General features: G+C 45.7%; 1 protein-coding gene across 2 annotated transcripts in view; it reads left to right on the top strand.

The window, feature by feature from the left end:
- Positions 1-9725: 9725 nt before the first annotated feature.
- The window catches only part of EP300 (E1A binding protein p300), a 91669-nt gene continuing 81408 nt past the window's right edge, over positions 9726-19986 (top strand). For both annotated transcript variants that reach the window (XM_038007378.2, XM_007975891.3), the window contains exon 1: positions 9726-11079. In XM_038007378.2, coding sequence (XP_037863306.1) covers positions 10986-11079 — 94 coding nt within the window. In that variant the 5' untranslated portion in view covers positions 9726-10985. The remainder of the gene's footprint in view (positions 11080-19986) is intronic.

Here is a 19986-nt window from a genome sequence, read left to right as displayed (position 1 = left end):
AATTTCCCTCTTTATTCATTCAATAAACACTCATTGGCTATGAATTCTGTCCCAGTTCCTGTCCTAGGTGCTGGGGTCTTGAGGAAGCATAAGACCTGCCTCCTGCCCAAAGAAAGTAGTAAGGGTTCTGTAGAAAGAGTCCTGGATATCATGTTGGAAGACCTCCATTCCAACCTTCCTTTTGCTTCAGTTTGGGGTCTCATGAAGGACATTTCATTTCCTTTAGAGCTCACTGCCCAGAGTAAACACTTCCTCTTTTCTGGTGTAATTATAAAGAATCCAATCAAGCTCTCTGAGATTCCAGAAGAGAGAAAGGTTGACTGGCACCCTGATGGACAAGTAAGCTAGATCATGTCCTTTTCAGAGCCAGAAAGCCCTTGTTGCTGTAGCAGCATAGATGAGGTTGGGGCAGGTGAGGATCCACTAACTCTGACCAGATTCACAAATCAATATTCATCTGATCAATAAGTTTGGGTTGAGTCCCTCTTCATCAGGTCTTAAATTAGGAGCTGAGAGAGAGAGATGGATGACATGGTCACCTTCCCTGCTGTGCAGGAAAGGCTGACAAGGACCCAGGCAACTATAATATGATGTGCAATGTAGGTGATTCAAAAGTACAGGATAGGCTGGGAATGGTGGCTCACACATATAATCCTAGCACTTTGGGAGTCTGAGGCAGGAGGATCGCTTGAGGCTAGGAGTTCAAGACCAGCCTGGACAACATACTGAGAGCTGTCTATTAAAATAATAGTAATAGGCCGGGCACGGTGGCTCACGCCTGTAATCCCAGCTCTTTGGGAGGCCGAGGTGGGCGGATCACGAGGTCAGGAGATCAAGACCATCCCGACTAACATGGTGAAACCCCGTCTCTACTAAAAATACAAAAAATTAGCTGGGCATGGTGGCGGGCGCCTGTAGTCCCAGCTACTCGGGAGGCTGAGGCAGGAGAATGGTGTGAACCCGGGAGGCGGAGCTTGCAGTGAGCCGAGATAGCACCACTGCACTCCAGCCTGGACAACAGAGGGAGACTCCGTCTCAAAATAAATAAATAAATAAACAAATAAAATAATAATGATAATAATAAAAGAAGGCCAGGCACAGTGGCTCATGCTTGTAATCCCAGCACTCTGGGAGGCTGAGGCGGGAGGATCACCTGAGGTCAGGAGTTCAAAACTAGACTGGCCAACATGGTGAAACTCCGTCTCTACTAAAAATACAAAAATTAGCTGGGCATGGTGGCAGGCCCCTGTAATCCTAGCTACTCGGGGGGCTGAGGCAGGTGAATTGCTTGAACCCGGTAGGCAGAGGCTGTAGTGAGCCGAGATTGCACCACTGCACTCCAGCCTGGGTGACAGAGCGAGACTCTGTCTCAAAAAATAAGAATAAAAAAGACTGGGCACAGTGGCTCACATCCCAGCACTTTGGGAGGCTGATGGGGGGCAGATCACGAGGTCAGGAGATCGAGACCATCATGGCTAACACGGTAAAACCCCATCTCTACTAAAAATACAAAAAAATTAGCTGGGCGTGGCATGCGCCTGAGGTCCCAGCTACTTCGGAGGCTGAGGCAGAAGAATTGCTTGAACCCAGGAGTCAGAGGTTGCAGTGAGCTGAAACTGCGCCACTGCACTCCAGCCTGGGCAACAGAGTGAGACTCCATCTCAAAAAATTAATTAATTAATTAAAAAATCAAAAAATAAATAAAATTAATTTAAAATAAACAAATAATAAAATAAGTACAGGGTATTTGCCAGGGAGGGCACAGGAGGAGTGTGTAACTAGGGCTCAGAGGGATCTGGGGGCGGGGCTTTATAGAAAAAGGAATATGTTAGTTGAGACCTGAAGGGTGATCAGGAATTTGTGGGTAAAGAAAGGACTGCAGTGGTGTTTCAGACAGAAGCAGTATATTTGTGACTCTCCCAATAACAGAGAAAGCATGGCACCAGAAGAATAGAAATAATGCCACTTGGCTGCAGGGAGGGAAGTTCAGAGAAATAAGGTAGGTAAGCATGTATGAAACCCTGCAATTGAAACTTTATCCTAACAGCAAAGAGTAACCATTGAAGGTGTTTTTGTTTTTGTTTTTTGAGACGGAGTATCGCTCTGTCACCCAGGCTGGAGTTCAGTGGTGTGATCTCAGCTCACTGCAACCTCCGCCTCCCAGGTTCAAACTATTCTCCTGTCTCAGCCTTCTTAGTAGGTGGGACTACAGGCGGCTGGCACCATGCCGGCTAAATTTTTTTTTTTTTTGTATTTTAGTAGAGACAGGGTTTCACCGTGTTGCCCAGGCTGGTTTCAAACTCCTGAGCTCAAGCAATCCACCCGCCTCAGCCTCCCAAAGTGCTAGGATTACAGGCATGATCCACTGTGCCTGGCATGAATGTTAGTTTTTTTTTTGTTTTTTTGTTTTTTTTGAGACGAGTCTTGCTCTGTCACCCAGGCTGGAGTGCAGTGGCCGGATCTCAGCTCACTGCAAGTTCCGCCTCCCGGGTTTATGCCATTCTCCTGCCTCAGCCTCCCGAGTAGCTGGGACTACAGGCGCCTGCCACCTCGCCCGGCTAGTTTTTTTGTATTTTTTTAGTAGAGATGGGGTTTCACCGTGTTAGCCAGGATGGTCTCGATCTCCTGACCTCGTGATCCGCTCATCTCGGCCTCCCAAAGTGCTGGGATTACAGGCTTGAGCCACTGCACCCAGCTGCGTGAATTTTTTTTTAGAAAAAATCCTTTCTGATTTTGACTTCAAACATCACAAAAATTTGTAGTGTACAATGAACACGCCTCATAACACTTCTCTCACCCCAGTACTGCTAACAGTTTGGTGCATATTCCATCAGCTTCTAACCCTTTATTTATTTATTTATTTATTTATTTATTTATTTATTGAGACAGAGGCTTGCTTCATCGCCCAGGCTGGAGTGCAGCGGTGTGGTCTCAGCTCACTGCAAGCTCCCGGGTTCACGCCATTCTCCTGCCTCAGCCTCCCGAGTAGCTGGGTCTACAGGCACGTGCCACCACGCCTAGATGCTTTTTTGTAGTTTTAGTAGAGACGGGGTTTCACGTGTGTTAGCCAGGATGGTCTGGATTCCTGACCTCGTGATCCTCCTGCCTCAGCCTCCCAAAGTGTTGGGATTACAGGTGTGAGCCACTGTGCCTGGCCCTAACCCTTTATTTATTTTTTATTTTGTTTTGTTTTGTTTTGAGACAGAGTCTCGCTGTGTTGCCCAGGTTGGAGTGCAGTGGTGCAATCTCGGGTCACCATAACCTCTGCCTCCCGGGTTCAAGCGATTCTCCTGCATCGGCCTCCTGAGTAGCTGGGATTACAGGCATGTGCCACGATGCCGGGCTAATTTTTGTAATTTTAGTAGAGACAGGGTTTCACTGTGTTGGCCAGGCTGGTCTCAAACTCCTGACCTCATGATCCTCCTGCCTCAGCCTCCCAAAGTGCTGGGATTACAGGCATGAGCCACTGTGCCTGGTCTAACTTGTTATTATTAATCATTATATTTGTGAAAATAGAGACATTCTATACCTGCTATTCAACAATATTCTTTTTGTCCTTAGTGATACATGAGCATCTTTCTATGGTAGTATATATCTGCCTACTCATTTTCAAATGACTGCATAGTATCCCATCATTGTAAGACTGTTCCATAGTTTTTGTTGTTGTCTAGCTGTGATAAAATCTGTGGTACGTAGGCCATGTGTGGTGGCTCACGCCCGTAATCCCAGCACTTTGGCAGGCTAAAGAGGGTGGATCACCTGAGGTCAGGAGTTCGAGACCAGCCTGGCCAACATGGTAAAACCCCATCCCTACAAAAAAAAAAATACAAAAATTAGCTGGTGTGGTGGTACACACCTGTAGTCCCAGGTACTTGGGACGCTGAGGCATAAGAATCACTTGAACTCAGGAGGTGGAAGTTGCAGTGAGCAGAGACTGCACCACTGCACTCCAGCCTGGGCAACAGAGTGAGACTCTGTGTCAAAAAGAATATATACATATGTTTTATATATATTGTATATGTTATATATATAACATATACATAGAGAAAGAACATAAAATTTATGATTTTTACCATTTAAAAAACGTTAGTAAGTTCTCATGAAATACACATACATAAAATTTCTGGTCTTAACCTTTTTTTCCCTTTTTTTTGAGACAGGGTCTCTCTGTCACCCATGCTGGAGTATAGTGGAGGCATGATCACGGCTCACTGCAGCCTTGACCTCCCAGGCTCAGGTGATCCTCTCACCTCAGCCTCCTGAGTAGCTGGGACCACAGGTGTGCCTCATCATGCCTAACTCTTTTTTTAATGTTTGTAGAGACGGGGTGGTGGGGGGGTCTCACCATGTTGCTCAGGCTGGTCTCAAACTCCTAGACTCAAAGTATCGATCCTCCAGCCTCAGCCTCCTAAAGTGTTGGGATTATAGCCATGAGCCACCACACCTGTTTCCTCTTAACCATTTTTTAGTGCACAGTTCATTGGCATTAAGTACACTGAAACTGTTGTACAGCCAACACCACCATCCGTCTCCAGAACTTGCTCATCTGCTCAAAGGGAAACTTTGTACTTATGAAATAGATCTCCCCATTCCCTTCTGTCCCCAGCCCCTGGCAACCACTGTTCTACTTTCTATCTCTATGAATTTGGCTACTGGAGATACCTCATATAAGGAGAATCATATCCATTGTTTGTTTGTTTTTTAACCAGTCGCCTACATACAGGCTGTTAGTTTGTTTCCCTTTGTTGGGGAAAGTAGAGAGGAGGGACTATTACACTGCTGCAGGGAACATTCTCGCATCTTTGTACACTTGTAGAATGTGTCCTAGATTCTGAGATTTTCAAAGGCTATAAACATTCAGTATGAACCTAAAAGTTTGTACCACACTCTATTTCCACTAACAGTGTATGAAAGCCCAAATTCTCCACTTCCTTGCCAATATTGGCTAATAAAATATTTTTCTTCTTCTATTTTTCTTTCTTTTTTTTTTTTGAGACCGAGTCTCACTCTGTTGCCCAGGTTGGAGTGCAGTGGCGCGATCTCGACTCACTGTAACCTCCACCTCCTGGGTTCAAGCAATTCTCTGCCTCAGCCTCCCGAGTAGCTAGGATTACAGGCACCCGCCACCAAGCCTGGCTAATTTTTGTATTTTTAGTAGAGACGGGGTTTCACCATCTTGGCCAGGCTTGTCTTGAACTTCTGACCTCAGGTGATCCACCCGCCTTGGCCTCCCACAGTGCTGGGATTATAGGCGTGATCTACTTTTCTTTTTTTAGAAACAGGGTCTCACTCTGTTGCCCAGGCTGGAGTGCAGTGGTACGATCTTAGTTCACTGCAACCTCTACCTCCTGAGTTCAAGCAATTCTTGTACCTTGGCCTCCGGAATAACTGGGATTACAGGCATGTGCCACCATGCCTAGCTAACTTTTTTGCATTTTAAGTAGAGATGGAGTTTTGCTATGTTGGCCAGGCTGGTCTCGAACTCCTGGCCTCTAGTGATCTGCCCGCCTCAGCTTCCAAAATTCTGGGATTACAGGCGTGAGCCACCATACCCAGCCTCAATTCTGCTGTTCTGAAGCCATCTTAAGAGTCACTTTGATTGCCTTTGTGTGATCCTTATTTTCTTGCCATCAGCCACTTCCAACATGGCCAATTTCAGGTTCAGGGTCCTGGGGAAAGGCCAGAGGAGCACATCTCAAGGAGATGCACCAAGCATCAGAGTTCTCCATTTACAGCAGAGCCGGGGGCCATGGCCTCTGATTTCTTTTGGTTGAATTTTCTCATGGGATGTTCCTCAGATTTCCTTCAATCCACTTCTTATATCTAGTCCTAAAGTGTTTTTGGCCAGGTGGGCAAGGTATATTTGAATGCTGCTTTGATTCAACCTGGATCCTCTGTAAAACTAAACAAATCTTTTCCTAAAGTTTACAGAAACTCTTTAAAAAGAAAGAAAGAAAGAAAAAAAAAAGCTGGGCGCGGTGGCTCATGCCTGTAATCCCAGCACTTTGGGAGGCCGAGGCGGGCGGATCATGAGGTCAGGAGTTTGAGACCAGCCCAGTCAACACGGTGAAACCCCATCTCTACTAAAGATACAAAAAATTAACCGGGCATGGTGGCGCATGCCTGTAATCCCTGCTATTCGGGAAGCTGAGGCAGGGGAATTGCTTAAACCCTGTAGACGGAGGTTGCAGTGAGCCGAGATCGCGCCATTGCATTCCAGCCTGGGTGACAGGGTGAGACTCTGTCTCAAAAAAAAACAAAGAAAAAAGAAAAGAATAAAGGCCAGGCTCAGTGGCTCATGTCTGTAATCCCTGCTACTAGGGATACTAGGGAGGCTGAGGCAGGAGAATTGCTTGAACCTGGGAAGCAGAGGCTACAGTAAGCCAAGTTTATGCCACTGCACTCCAGCCTGGGCAACAGAGTGAGACTATGTCTCAAAAGAAGGAAAAAAAGAAACTTAAAAAAAAAAAAGAAAAAAAAACAGCTGGGGCCAGGCACGGTGGCTCATTCCTGTAACCCAGCACTTTGGGAGGCTGAGGTGGGTGGATCAACTGAGGTGAGGAGTTTGAGACCAGCCTGGCATGGTGAAACGCCATTTCTACTAAAAATGCAAAAAAATAGCTGGGTCTGTGTGGTGGTTCATGCTCATAATCCCAGCTACCAGGGAGGCAGAAGAATCACTTGAACCTGGGAGGCAGAGGTTGCAGCTAGTAGAGATCATGCCACTGCACTCCAGCCTGGGTGACAGAACAAGGCTCCATCTCAAAACAAACAAACAAACAAACAAAAAAACAGGCCAAGTGCAGTGGCTCATGCCTGTAATCCCAGCACTTTGGGAGGCCAAGGCAGGTGGATCACGAGGTCAAGAGATTGAAACCATCCTGGCCAAAATGGTGAAACCCCATCTCTACTAAAAATACAAAAATTAGCTGGGTGTGGTGGTGCGCGCTTGTAGTCCCAGCTGCTCGGGAGGCCGAGGTAGGAGAATCGCTTGAACCCGGGAGGGAGGCGGAGGTTGCAGTGAGCCGAGATGGCGCCATTGCACTCCAGCCTGGCAACAGAGCCAGACTCTGTCTCACAAAAAAACAAAACAAAACAAAACAGGGCAAGCAATCTCCCACCAGGAAATGACAGAGCAAGTTTCCAGGTGTCCTTCACATTTCTCATTTCTTTCCTTTGTTTTTTAAAATATTTATTTATTTATTTATTTATTTATTTATTTATTTATTTATTTTTGAGACGGAGTCTCACTCTGTCGCCCAGGCTGGACTGCAGTGGCCAGATCTCAGCTCACTGCAAGCTCTGCCTCCCAGGTTTACACCATTCTCCTGTCTCAGCCTCCCGAGTAGCTGGGAATACAGGCGCCCGCCACCTCGCCTGGCTAGTTTGTTTTTTTTTTGTATTCTTTAGTAGAGACGGGGTTTCACCGTGTTAGCAAGGATGGTCTTGATCTACTGACCTTGTCATCCGCCGGCCTCGGCCTCCCAAAGTGCTGGGATTACAGGCTTGAGCCACCGCGCCCGGCCCTATTTATTTTAAGAGACAGGATCTCTCTATTGCCCAGGCTGTAGTGCAGTGGCATGACCACGCCGCACTGCAGCCTTGACTTCCCAGGCTGAAATGATTCTCCCATTTCAGTATCTGGAGTAGCTGGGACTACAGGTGCTGTGTACGCCACCACGTCTAAGTAATTTTTTTTTTTTTAACTTTTGTAGAGATGGGGAATAAGGGTGCCTCTTTATGTTTCCTAGACTGGTCTTAAACTCCTGGGCTCAGGCGATCCTCCCACCCCCGTCTCCTAAAGCGCTGGGATTACTGGCATGAGACACTGTGCCCGACCAACATTCTTTGCTTTGTACTCCTTAGTCTGAATATGGGTATAAACTATTAAAAATAACAAAATTATCCCTGAAGGCCAATCTTGATCTTACTCCTACACATAGAATTCATACTGTAACAACTTTAAGATAAAGAGGTTCTGTCCTTTTAAATTTGCCTGCTTTTCTACTGCAGTTTGGGTGATCTAGGCCTGAACATTACAGGACAGAATCCATCCCTGTCAGCAACTTCAGTTGCTCCATTAGAATCTTCACTATTAGGTTCTTATTTATTCATCCCAACATTCATTTAAAAAACAAACAGAAACAATATCAAAAAAACAAAGAAAATCCAACAATTCGCAAATACCAACTACGGAGCATGAGATATGAAATAAAAGAATTATTTTTTTTCTTTTATTTCTGGGACAGTTTTGCTTTTGTTGCCCAGGCTGGAGTGCAATGGCACAATCTCAGCTCACTGCAACCTTTGCCTCCTGGGTTCAAGCGATTCTCCTGCCCCAGCCTCGCAAGTAGCTAGGATTACAGGCGCGCACCACCACACCCGGCTAATTTCTGCATTTTTAGTAGAAACGGGGTTTCACCATGTTGGCCAGGGTGCTCTCGAACTCCTGACCTCAGGTGATCCACCCGCCTCGGTCTCCCAAAGTGCTGGGATTACAGACGTGAGCCACCGTGCCTGCCCAAGAAAAAGCTTTTAACCAGTATCAGTAGATATTGGTTTGGGGGTTTCTTTGAGGGTCACTTACACCCTTGCCACCTCCTCCAGTACCAATTTACCCATGGCCAAACACAGGGTAATGTGTAGGAACCTGAAACCACGTCTCCGACCTCAGCTGCAAAACTGTGGAGTCCCACACACTAGGCTTTATATTCCAGCATTTCCTACCACCATTACATTTTTGCTTTTTTCCATCCTTACATTACCTTTACCACATTTTTGTTTTTTTCCCATAATTACATTAGATAAGGCACTGGCTGGACGTGATCTTTTATTAACTTGGTCTATTGGGACGGACAAAAAAAAAGACAAACCCTAAAACTGTCTTCAGGTCCCAAGCGTGTTTAGAAAAATACTTAAAAATGCTCCTGTGGTGAGAGTGCTACCTGGTAGGGGCGTGTGGACACACGTGGAGGACAAGAAATGAATTTGAGTCTGCTGCCGAAACATCTTCCCAGTGCTGTGATTTTTGTTTTCTGGTCAGAGTAATAGTGCTCGTTATAAGATAAATAAATAAAAATAAAAAGGAAAAGGAAAATTCAGAGAATATGAAAACAACTCGTAATCAACGTGCTTTTTGGATGTGAACTGCTCCCTTTGGGAGGGCAATGGAGAAGTGAGGACGCACTGGGTATCTGGCCCGGAACAGCCGGCAGCGGGTACACCCTGCCAGGTGGATTCGACTGGGATTTGGGGGACCCGCCGCCCAAGGGCCGAAGAGCAGGGCCGCTCTACGGGCGCTCCCATTTGGCCACCTGAGTGGCGACTTGGCGCCTTCCTCGGCGCAGCTCCGGGGTTCCGTCGTCCCGGTTCCCACTGGTCCCTTACGCAGACACCAAAGCCAGGCACCTTCCCTCGTAACTATCCACCGACTGAAAATAGATTCTGAGTCCGCCCCCGCCCCTCCCCCCTTAAAATCCTCCCCCCGCTAAAATCCTCCCCTTTAAAGGGAGCCACCGGGTGACGCCGGGGGAGTTTGCGGAAGCGCTAACCGCGTTGGGGCCTAGGGCGGATCCCGTGATTGGAACAGGCCCCGCCCCCGGCTCCACTTCCCCCATTGTGTGAGCTGCTCGGGTCTAGGCCCCGCCTCCCCCCGGAGGCCCGGCCCCTCCCCTTTTTCACCCCCCCCTTGGCTCATTTCCGGCCGCCGCCGCTACTGCTAGCCTGTAAGGAGGATTCGGCAGAGGGAAGAAACAACAGCCGCCATCTTGTTTGTGTGCTAGGCTGGGGGGGAGAGAGGGCGAGAGGGAGCGGGCGAGAGTGGGCAAGCGGGACGCCGGGCTGAGTGCTTACTGCGGGAGCAAGAGAGTGCGGAGGGGAGTCGGGTCGGAGAGAGGCGGCAGGGGCCGAGACAGTGGCAGGGGGCCCGGGGCGCACGGGCTGAGGCGACCCCCAGCCCCCTCCCGTCCGCACACACCCCCACCGCGGCCCCGGAGCCGGGCCGGCGTCGACGCCTAGGGGGGACCATTACATAACCCCGCGCCCCGCGGCGCCTTAGCCCGCCGCCGCGGGCGGCCCCGAGCGGAGCCCCGGGGGGCGGGCGCTCCCAGCACCTGGCCGCCGGCGGTGGGGGCCGTAGCGGCGGCCGTATTTATTTATTTTCCGCGGGAGAGGAAGGCGGAGGGGAGCGCAGCGCGAGGAGGGGCCGCCTGCGCCGCCGCCGCCGGAGCGGGGCCTTCTCGGTGGGCTCGGCTTCGGCGCGGGCGTGCGGGTGGCGCTGCTCGGCCCGGCCCCCTCGGCCCTCTGGTCCGGCCAGCTCCGCACCCGGCGTCCTTGCCGCGCCTCCCCCGGCCGCCGCGCGATGTGAGGCGGCGGCGCCAGCCTGGCTCTCGGCTCCGGCGAGCTCTCTGCGGCCATTAGGGGCCGGTGCGGCGGCGGCGGCGCGGAGCGCGGCGGCAGGAGGAGGGTTCGGAGGGTGGGGGCGCAGGCCCGGGAGGGGGCACCGGGAGGAGGTGAGTGTCTCTTGTCGCCTCCTCCTCTCCCCCCTTTTCGCCCCCGCCTCCTTGTGGCGATGAGAAGGAGGAGGACAGCGCCGAGGAGGAAGAGGCTGATGGCGGCGGCGGAGCTCCGAGAGACCTCGGCTGGGCAGGGGCCGGCCGTGGCGGGCCGGGGACTGCGCCTCTAGAGCCGCGAGTTCTCGGGAATTCGCCGCAGCGGACGCGCTCGGCGAATTTGTGCTCCTGTGCCCTCCTCCGGGCTTGGGCCCAGGCCCGGCCCCTCGCACTTGCCCTTACCTTTTCTATCGAGTCCGCATCCCTCTCCAGCCACTGAGACCCGGCGAAGAGAAAAAGGAACTTCCCCTATCCCCTCGGGTGCCGTCGGAGCCCCCCAGCCCACCCCTGGGTGCGGGGCGGGGACCCTGGGCCGAAGAAGAGATTTCCTGAGGATTCTGGTTTTCCTCGCTTGTATCTCCGAAAGAATTAAAAATGGCCGAGAATGTGGTGGAACCGGGGCCGCCTTCAGCCAAGCGGCCTAAACTCTCATCTCCGGCCCTCTCGGCGTCCGCCAGCGATGGCACAGGTTAGTTTCGGCAGCCCCGGCCTTTCACGTTCCCCTTAATCTTTTCTACTCGGTGCGCCTTTATTCTTCCATTTTTTTTTCTTCCCCTCTCTCTAGTTCCCTGCCCCTTAATTAATTTTAAAGGTATTTGAATGAGCGGGTCGAAGACGTCCAGTGGCCCAACCATTTTCTTTGCCTCCTAATACATTGGTTGCAACACTATGTCATATCGGTGTGTGTTCTGGAATTAGAGCTCGTAAGTGGGTGCTGTATAGAAATGGCCTGTATTGTTGCTCCCGTGCAGTTTGATTTGGGAAATGCCAATGCATTTGTGTGTAAGAACTCCTATGCAATTTAAGTTTCAATTCTTTTGTTCTTGGTAAATGAAGAATTTAGAATCCTTTCTCCTTACTGTACTTACTCTGTTTCCTCTACTTTCCACTCTTTTCAAGATTTTTTCTCCTTTGCAGAATATTTTATGTTGAAGAATAGGGTGTAAGAAAATCTTGATTTTGTGTGTGCGAGGTCGAAGATTTCAGATTAGAGGTGAAATTTAACAATTCTTTTACCTACCATTCTTAGCTTTTTTTTTTCTTTTTCTTCTTATTTGCTTTAAGAATCAATATGGAGCGCAGTTCATTTCACATCTCCCAGTTCTTTGGTGTGAGACCAAAATGTCAGAAACTCCGGATTTTTAGATTGGGAGAACAGGGGCATGTTCTTTGCAGTTTCAGTCACTTTCTCATTTTAGGGGAAATAAAAAAGATAAACAATTTTGTAGAGTTACGTACCTGGAAATCAAGGTTAGAAGTTGAAAGAGTTCCAGTCATCAACTACAAACATGAACTGATTGTACAAAAGTTTAAAATGTGCATTAGATTTTGTGTTTGTGTGTGTCTTTGTCTTTTTACACTTTTAAACATACTTGGAGATCAAGATTTTCGTGTAAAAGCTTTACGGATTTTTTAGTTCATTCAGTTGTGGACTAGCCCCTTTGTCAGGAGAAGTTCAGGGAGACTTCCTCCACCATCCCTTCATTCTTCTCTTACAGTTAGTTTAATGGTGTTATCCTGATGGGTAAGGACCTTTTCTTTGCTGGGATAATGAAGATGAAGAATGGCTGGCCATCTGACAGTCCACAAGATGTTCCCCTTTACTACGGAGCATCTCTTTAACTCCCTGAGAACAGGCTCAACGTCATCCCTCCATCTGCCAGTGAGAGTGCATAATGGAGTTAAATGTACCCTTTGAGTTTGTGGAGAACTTCGAGAGCATGTTTCTAAGTAGGCTTCATTTCAGAGAGTGAAAATGGGAAGACAGAGCTAATGCTTAGAATTCGTTGCTTTTATAAGAAAGATGTGAAATGAATTTAAGTTAACCTGCAAAAATTGAGCAGTAGGAATCTTGCAGAGTTTCTCTTGTAACATTGATTATGCATGAACTTTGATCTGTATGTGTTCTATGAAGGTACTGCAGTGTCCAGGGAATTTTTTAGCTGGGTTTTTTCCTTCAGAATTCATACACATACACACGTCGTTGTATTCCTTTGCACCTACTAAAGTGCCATTCAGAAGGATTTTTTGGATCATCTTTAGACACTTAATCACCTGTAGATTTTTGTGGTGTTTCTTTAGTATTTGTGTAATGTGGTAGTTTTTGCTTTTTAGTTTTGGTGTAACGTGGTAGGAGATTTTACATTGGAGTTAGCCAGTGACTTCTAACGTAGGGGAAATTTTTTATGTATTTTGAGGAGTCCTGATTTGAGCAGCTTCGTCTTGGAGCTGTATTGTAATACTTCTGTTCAGGTGTGCTACTGCTTTCTCCATGTCGGTCTGTTTTGCTACTTGAAATATCTTTGAATAATTACAAGAGTTCTAAATGTATCAAGTGGGCTTTTACAGTTTTAAAAACCCTCAACATTGAGATTAATTCATTCACTCATAATACTCAGAGTTTATCTTAGTTACTTTTCTAAATTTTGTAATGAGGGTTGACTTCCTCCCTCCTCCCCAAATCAAGATTCTACTCCAGGAATTCCTTGGTGTACAGTTTTTAATTGTAACCAATCTGGGTTTGGGGGAGGGGAGAAATGAGTATAAAGAAAATACTGTCCCTCTGTGAACTTACTTCAAGCTCGGTACCGTTATACCTTTTTTTTGTTTGTTTGTTTTAGACAGAGTCTCTCGCTCTGTCACCCAGGCTGGAGTGCAGTGGCGTGATCTCACTACAACCTCTGCCTCCCGGGTTCGAGCAATTCTGTCTCAGCCTCCCTAGTAGCTGGGACTACAGACGCAGGCCACCACACCTGTCTGATTTTTGTATTTTTAGTTGAGATGGGATTTCACCATATTGGTCAGGCTGGTCTAGAACTCCTGCCCTCGAGTGATCCACCCACCTTGGCCTCCCCAAGTGCTAGGATTACAGGTGTGAGCCACCTGGCCAGGGGTACCATTATATCTTGAATTTTTTTTTTTTTTTTGGCATTCTGCAGCTTGTAATATGTTTGCAGGTAACTGTTATTAGAGGCACATCACCTCTTAAAACTTTAAATTTCAAACTTGTAACTTTTTATTTTTGAGTTGTCACTTGGGTGAAAGAAAATTTTTCCTTGATATTATGGTTTTTGTCTAGAACTGGTTGAAATAAGCCCTAAATTCTAGCACGTAGGAACTATTTTTTTTTAAGTGATTTAGGCTTGCAAATCTCGTGATGTAAATATATCCACCAAGAGCGTTCTGATGTCAGCTTTAAAGGAAAGAAAACTGGAATCCAATGGGATGACATGCTAAAGTGTTACAAACCAAATTAGTACTTAAGTTTCAACGTCTGCATTTCTGTTTAATACTCAGATATTCTCCTAAGAAATTTCCAGGTTGATTCAAATAAGTTAAACTCAACTTTTACGTGTTGGGATGAGGAAGAGACTTATTTGTAGTCTTCACACCTTTATGTTCTTGTTTCAGTATTTGCATTTGATCCATTGAAATTTTTATTTCATTTGGTATCGTTAGGGTAAAACAAATCATTTGAGAAATGACATATTTTTCTACCTCTCCTCCCTCCAAAAAATTATGAAAGCCGCTTGTAAACTTTTTTTTTGTAAAAATGACCGCAAGACTGGAAAAGTTAATGTTAGGCAAATCCTGGAAATATTTTTTGGAGCTGTTTCTGATCATCTGAGTGATGGAAATGATGAGGGTCATCTGTTGTCTTCATTATTCAGTGAACATGTTTTGTCACTGCTTCGTAAGCACTTAATGCCATATGTACTTAAAAAGCACCTGGAAAGATAGGATTTTAGGATCTGGCATATAATTAAGTAGGGTAAAGATCCTTCTGGTCTTGGTACAGTTTTGTGACCTTGAGTTTTGGGCTTTTTTTGTTTTTTGGGTTTTTCCCCCATTTCAAAGACACAGGGCAGATAGTATATAAAAGCATACCTGCCTTTTGACCAGTAGATTAATGTACACAGTGGATAAGTGGTAAGGATTTTTAAAATGTCAGCTCTCCTTTTTTTTGAGACAGAGTTTCACTCTTGTTACCCAGGCTGGAGTGCAGTAGCGTGATCTTGGCTCACTGCAACCTCCAAGCGATTCTCTGCTTCAGCTTCCTGAGTAGCTGGGATTACAGGTGTCTACCACCATGCCCAGCTAAGTTTTGTATTTTTTAATAGAGACAGGATTTCACCATTTTGGCCAGGCTGGTCTCGAACTCCTGACCTCAGGTGATCCACCCGCCTTAGCCTCCCGAAGTGCTGGGAATACAGGCGTGAGCCACCACGCTGGCTGTCGGCTCTAGGTTGTTAAAATGCCATTGTGTGTTAGTGATTCATCATCCTAACCAAAACATTTTGATCAAGACCATTTATTTTCCAGCTCTGTAACTTGTGATATACTTTGTTTTATTTTATTTTGGTTTGAATGTTTACATTAGAGTTTGCTTCTGGAGTCTTGCAGATACAACTCCTTGATTTAGTGAGGCATTGCTCTCCTCAGTATTAAATTGCAAAACATTTTACTAAAGTGCCTTAAATTTTTCTGGCGATTATTCTCAAGGCCTTGTAAGTTCATTTATAGGACTTCAATAAGATTGTCTCTGGGTGATAATGAGATAAAGTGACTTTTAAGTTGTAACTCTTGTATACGTTACAATATTCCAGGAGGAGTTCATCTTCTTTTGCAGAGGTTGGAATTGTATTGGCATGTCCAGTGAATGGATAATAGGGAGGAGGGAGGAAAAGATTTCTGCCTTGGTGGCCTTTTGGCATTATTTTGTGTTTTTCTTTTCTTTTCTATCTCCTTTTTAGTCTATTTAATAAAAAGAAAAAAATGGAAACAGCTGAAAATTAAATGCAAAGTGGTACTTGTAGGGACATTAAGTGGTAAATAGCAAAGAGAAAAAAGAGTAGGAAGAATGTTGCAGATACAAGTGGGAGTGTAAAATACTTTTTCCTGGTATATTTACAAAAACATTTTGAGAGTTATTCTGCCAATTCATATACCCAGCAATTAATGGAAAAGTAAAAGATGCTACTTCTGTGTTTGTCCAGATTCTAGTGTTTCCTCCTTTGAAGATTTCTAAAGTTGAATTTTTTAAAGTGAGGCAAGCGGTAAAATTAATGGGCAAATGAAACAAATTATACCAAGGCCAAATTTTTTTTTTTTTTTTTTGAGACAGAATCTCGCTCTGTCACCCAGGCTGGAGTGCAGTAGCGTGATCTTGGCTCACTTCAAGCTCCACCTCCCAGGTTCACACCATTCTCCTGCTTCAGCCTCCCGAGTAGCTGAGACTACAGGCGCCCACCAGCACGCCTGGCTAATTTTTTGTATTTTTAGTAGAGACAGGGTTTCACCATGTTGACCAGGATGGTCTCGATCTCCTGACCTCGTAATCCTCCCGCCTCAGCCTCCCAAAGTGCTGGGATTACAGGCGTGAGCCACCGCGCCCAGCAAAAATTTTTTAACATTGAACTTCGCAGGTGATTTTTTTCACTTAGTAGACAGTAGTTTTGTTCTGAAATTTTAATGGGAAATTTTTTATTATTGCTCACTTTCCCAGAAATGCTTAAGAGGATAAGTATTAATTGAGGTGTTAAGCCTCTTCTGAGTAATTTGGATATAATTTGTTTTTAGATACAGATTCTTTTTTATAAATGCCCCAAAGCAATTAGAAGTAATTTTGTTGAGAGAGAGAGTAAAACTAAAAGTATTGAAAAGAATAAGAGTAGCTAAGAGAATGAGTATTGGAGTCGAACTGCTAGAGTTCATATCCCAGACTTGTATTTATTAACTGTGAACTTTGGGCCCAATACTTAACTTGGCTCAACCTCCTCACATTTATTCCTAACCACAACCCTGTAAGGTGGGTACCCACCTTATAGGAATCCACCTTACTTACCCAGTCTACAAGGTTGTGGTTAGGAATAAATGAGAATTCTCTTTATCAGATGCTTAAGACTATGCTTGCTTCTGTGTAGTATGTGTTCATTGTTAACTGTTTTTAACTTTATTGCTAAATATACCAGAAGGAAAGCAGTGGTAGGTGGTTTGGGGTTGTTTTGTGTTTTTGTTTTGCGATGGAGTCTTGCTCTGTTGCCCAAGCTGGAGTACAGTGGTGTGATCTTGGCCTACAGCAACCTCCACCTCCCGGGTTCAAGCGATTCTCCTGCTCACCTCCCGAGTAGCTGGGACTACAGGCATGCACCACCATGCCTGGCTAATTTTTGTATTTTTAGTAGAGACAGGGTTTTACTATGTTGGTCAGGCTGGTCTTGAACTCCTGACCTCGTGATCCACCCGCCTCAGCCTCCCAAAATGTTGGGATTACAGGGATGAGCCACCACACCCAGCCTGTTTTTTTTTTTTTTTTTTTTTTAAAGTGGATATGTAGTAGTCCCCCCTTATCGTTGGGGGATACATTCCAGGGTCTCCAGTGGATACCTGAAACCGTGGATAGTAGTGAACATAATTGTCATCAGAACATGTTTCTGTCCGTGTCTTCCACACACAAATTTAATGCCTTTTCTTCTTAACTGATCGCTTGTCATGCACTGTGGCTGTGATGTTTGCAGTTTGAGGTGCAACAGCAAAACTATCACGAATTTTTTTTGCTTCTTCACAATTTCACGGATAGATTTGATCTTTGCAACCTCAGCATACAATTTTTTTTCGTTCCTTATTAAGCCAGGAACTTTCACCTTTAAGCAGTTTACAGCTTCTCTTTGGCATATCCAAATTGCTGTCATTGCCACTCTTGCACTTAGGGACCATCATTAAGTAAAATAAGGGTTACTTAAAACTCAAGCACTGCCCTACCCCAGTCAGTCTGACAGTCAGTCTGATAACTGAGATGGCTACTAAGTGACAAATGGCTGGTAGTTTATACAGGTGAATACATTAGGCCAAGGGGAGATTCACTACCCGGTCAAGTGAGATTTTGTCAGGCTACTCAGAATGGCATGCAGTTTAAAACATTGTTGTGGCTCTCGCCTGTAATCCTGGCACTTTGGGAGACTGAGGCAGGAGGATTGCTTGAGGCCAGGCATTCAAGACCAGCCTGGGCAATGCAGTGAGACTCCTCCGAACCCCCGACCGTCTCTAAAAAAAAAAATTTTTTTTAATCAGCATGACGTGATGGGGTGCATCTGTAGTCCTGGCTTCTTGGGAGTCTAAGGTGCGAGGATCACTTGAGCCCAGGAGTTTGAGATTACAGTGAGCTATGATCACCCCACTGCACACTCCAGCCTGGGTGACATAGCAGGACTCTGTTTCTAAAACAACAAAAATTAGTGTTTATTTCTGCAGTTTTCTTTGTAATATTTTGGACCACAGGTGTCCAAAATGGTAGTAAGCAAAACAGAAGATAAAGATGAACTACTGTGTAGATAGACTGGATAAAGAGAAAGCCAAGTGCATGATGTTCATAGAGGAGTCTTAGGAGTAAGCCTTATGGCATCTATCCAAAGGTTGTTTTCTAGGAGTATCAGAATATGGGAACAGAGCTTAAAATAGAAAAATACTGTGCAGTTAGCCTTCCATATCTGTGGGTTCCGTGTTTGTGGATTCAGCCATGGATTGAAATATTTAGGGGAAAAACATGCGTGGTTGCGTCTGTACTAGACATGTACAGGCTTTTTTTCCTTGTCATTTTTCCCTAAACAATACGTCATAACAACTATTTATGTTGCATTTACGCTGCATTAGATGTTGTTAATAATATAGAAAGAATTCAGAGTATATAGGTGGATGTGTGTAGGTTATATGCAAATATTACATATCTCCTTTATATCAGGGACTGGAGCATCCTCAGATTTTGGTATCTGCAGTGGAGGGAGTGGATTCTGGAACCAGTTAGCTAGCAGATACCAAGGGACAACCATATATACACACATACACACACACACACACACAAAGATGTCTTGTGTACATAAGTAATTGAAATGAAAATCAGATATTCAAGGCATAATGAGAAAATGGAAAACATTGTTCTTGTTAGAAATGTTCAAGATAAGAATGGCTTCTTGATAAAGAACTGTGTTAAGCATAATTTTTTCTTCTTTTTAGACACAGAGTCTCACTTTGTTTCCTAGACAGGAGTACAGTGGTGCAGTCTTGGCTGACTGCAGCCTCCATCTCCTGGGTTCAAGCGATTCGCCTGCCTCAACCTCCCAAGTAGCTGGGGTTACAGGCACCCACCACCATGCCTGGCTAATGTTTGTATTTTTAGTAGAGACGGGGTTTCATCATGTTGGCCAGGCTGGTCTCGAATTCCTGACTTTAGTCTGCCCACCTCGGCCTCCCAAAGTGCTGGTATTACAGGCGGGAGCCACAGTGCCTGGCCAATTAAGCATAATTTTTTCTGTTTTTCATTTTGTTACCTGGGTCTTTTTTTTTGAGATGGAGTCTCACTCTGTGGCCCAAGCTAGGGTGCAGTGGTGCGATCTCGGCTCACTACCAGCTCCGCCTCCCAGGTTCACACCATTCTCCTGCCTCAGCCTCCCGAGTAGCTGGGACTACAGGCGCCCACCACCACGACCGGCTAATTTTTTGTATTTTTCATAGAGACGTGGTTTCACCATGTTAGCCAGGATGGTCTCGATCTCCTGACCTTGTGATCTGCCTGCCTCGACCTCCCAAAGTGTTGGGATTACAGGTGTGAGCCACCACGCCTGGCCAAGAATAATTTTTTTTGAGGTAGAGTCTTGCTGTGTTGCCCAGGCTGAAGTTATCCTCCTGCTTCAGCCTCCTGAGTAGCTGGGTGTACAGACGTGAGTCACTATGCCTGGCTCCAAGAAACTTTCTTATAAAGGAGAAAAAAGTAGGAGCAGTACAGTGCTCCAGAGAATTTTTTTACAACAGTTAAGGAAGAACTACCTTTTACTTGTAGCACTAGAGATTCTGTTTCAAAGCATAAACAAAGAATACTTACCCTTATTGTAATGTACTCTCATATTTTCTGTTGCTTTCTTTTTCCTTTTTTTTTTTTTTAGTACTGGTTGCAGCCTACTATATTGATTTTTATGATCCACTGTTGGCTTGTGAGCCATAATTTGAAGAATACTGGCGTAGAGGAGTTGACAAGATGGCAGTTATTCTGTATTAGGCCAATATTTTCTGTATGCTAGGCACTTATCCTCTGTACATTGTTCCTTCTTTCCTTCCTGGAGTTTAGAGATAAGGGAAGAAGACTGGCATTCACTAAGTCTGGTGTGATCAGCATTGTATTTGGGAAGTACACATATAGTGGGAGGAACAGAAGGACCTAACCCAATAGTTACAGGCCCTGGTGGCTCTCTTTGAGGAATTGTGTCTGATTTTGGGATCTCACAGATAGAGACAGGGTTAGTAAAAATGAGCCCAGGCTAGAAAGGAGACTGTGTGAGGCCAGAATATATCCTGTTCTGGGAACCTATAAGTACTGTCTAACTGG

Source organism: Chlorocebus sabaeus, chromosome 19 (assembly GCF_047675955.1).
Source record: "Chlorocebus sabaeus isolate Y175 chromosome 19, mChlSab1.0.hap1, whole genome shotgun sequence".
Lineage (NCBI taxonomy): Eukaryota > Metazoa > Chordata > Mammalia > Primates > Cercopithecidae > Chlorocebus > Chlorocebus sabaeus.
This window is presented reverse-complemented; position numbering and strand designations above follow the sequence as displayed.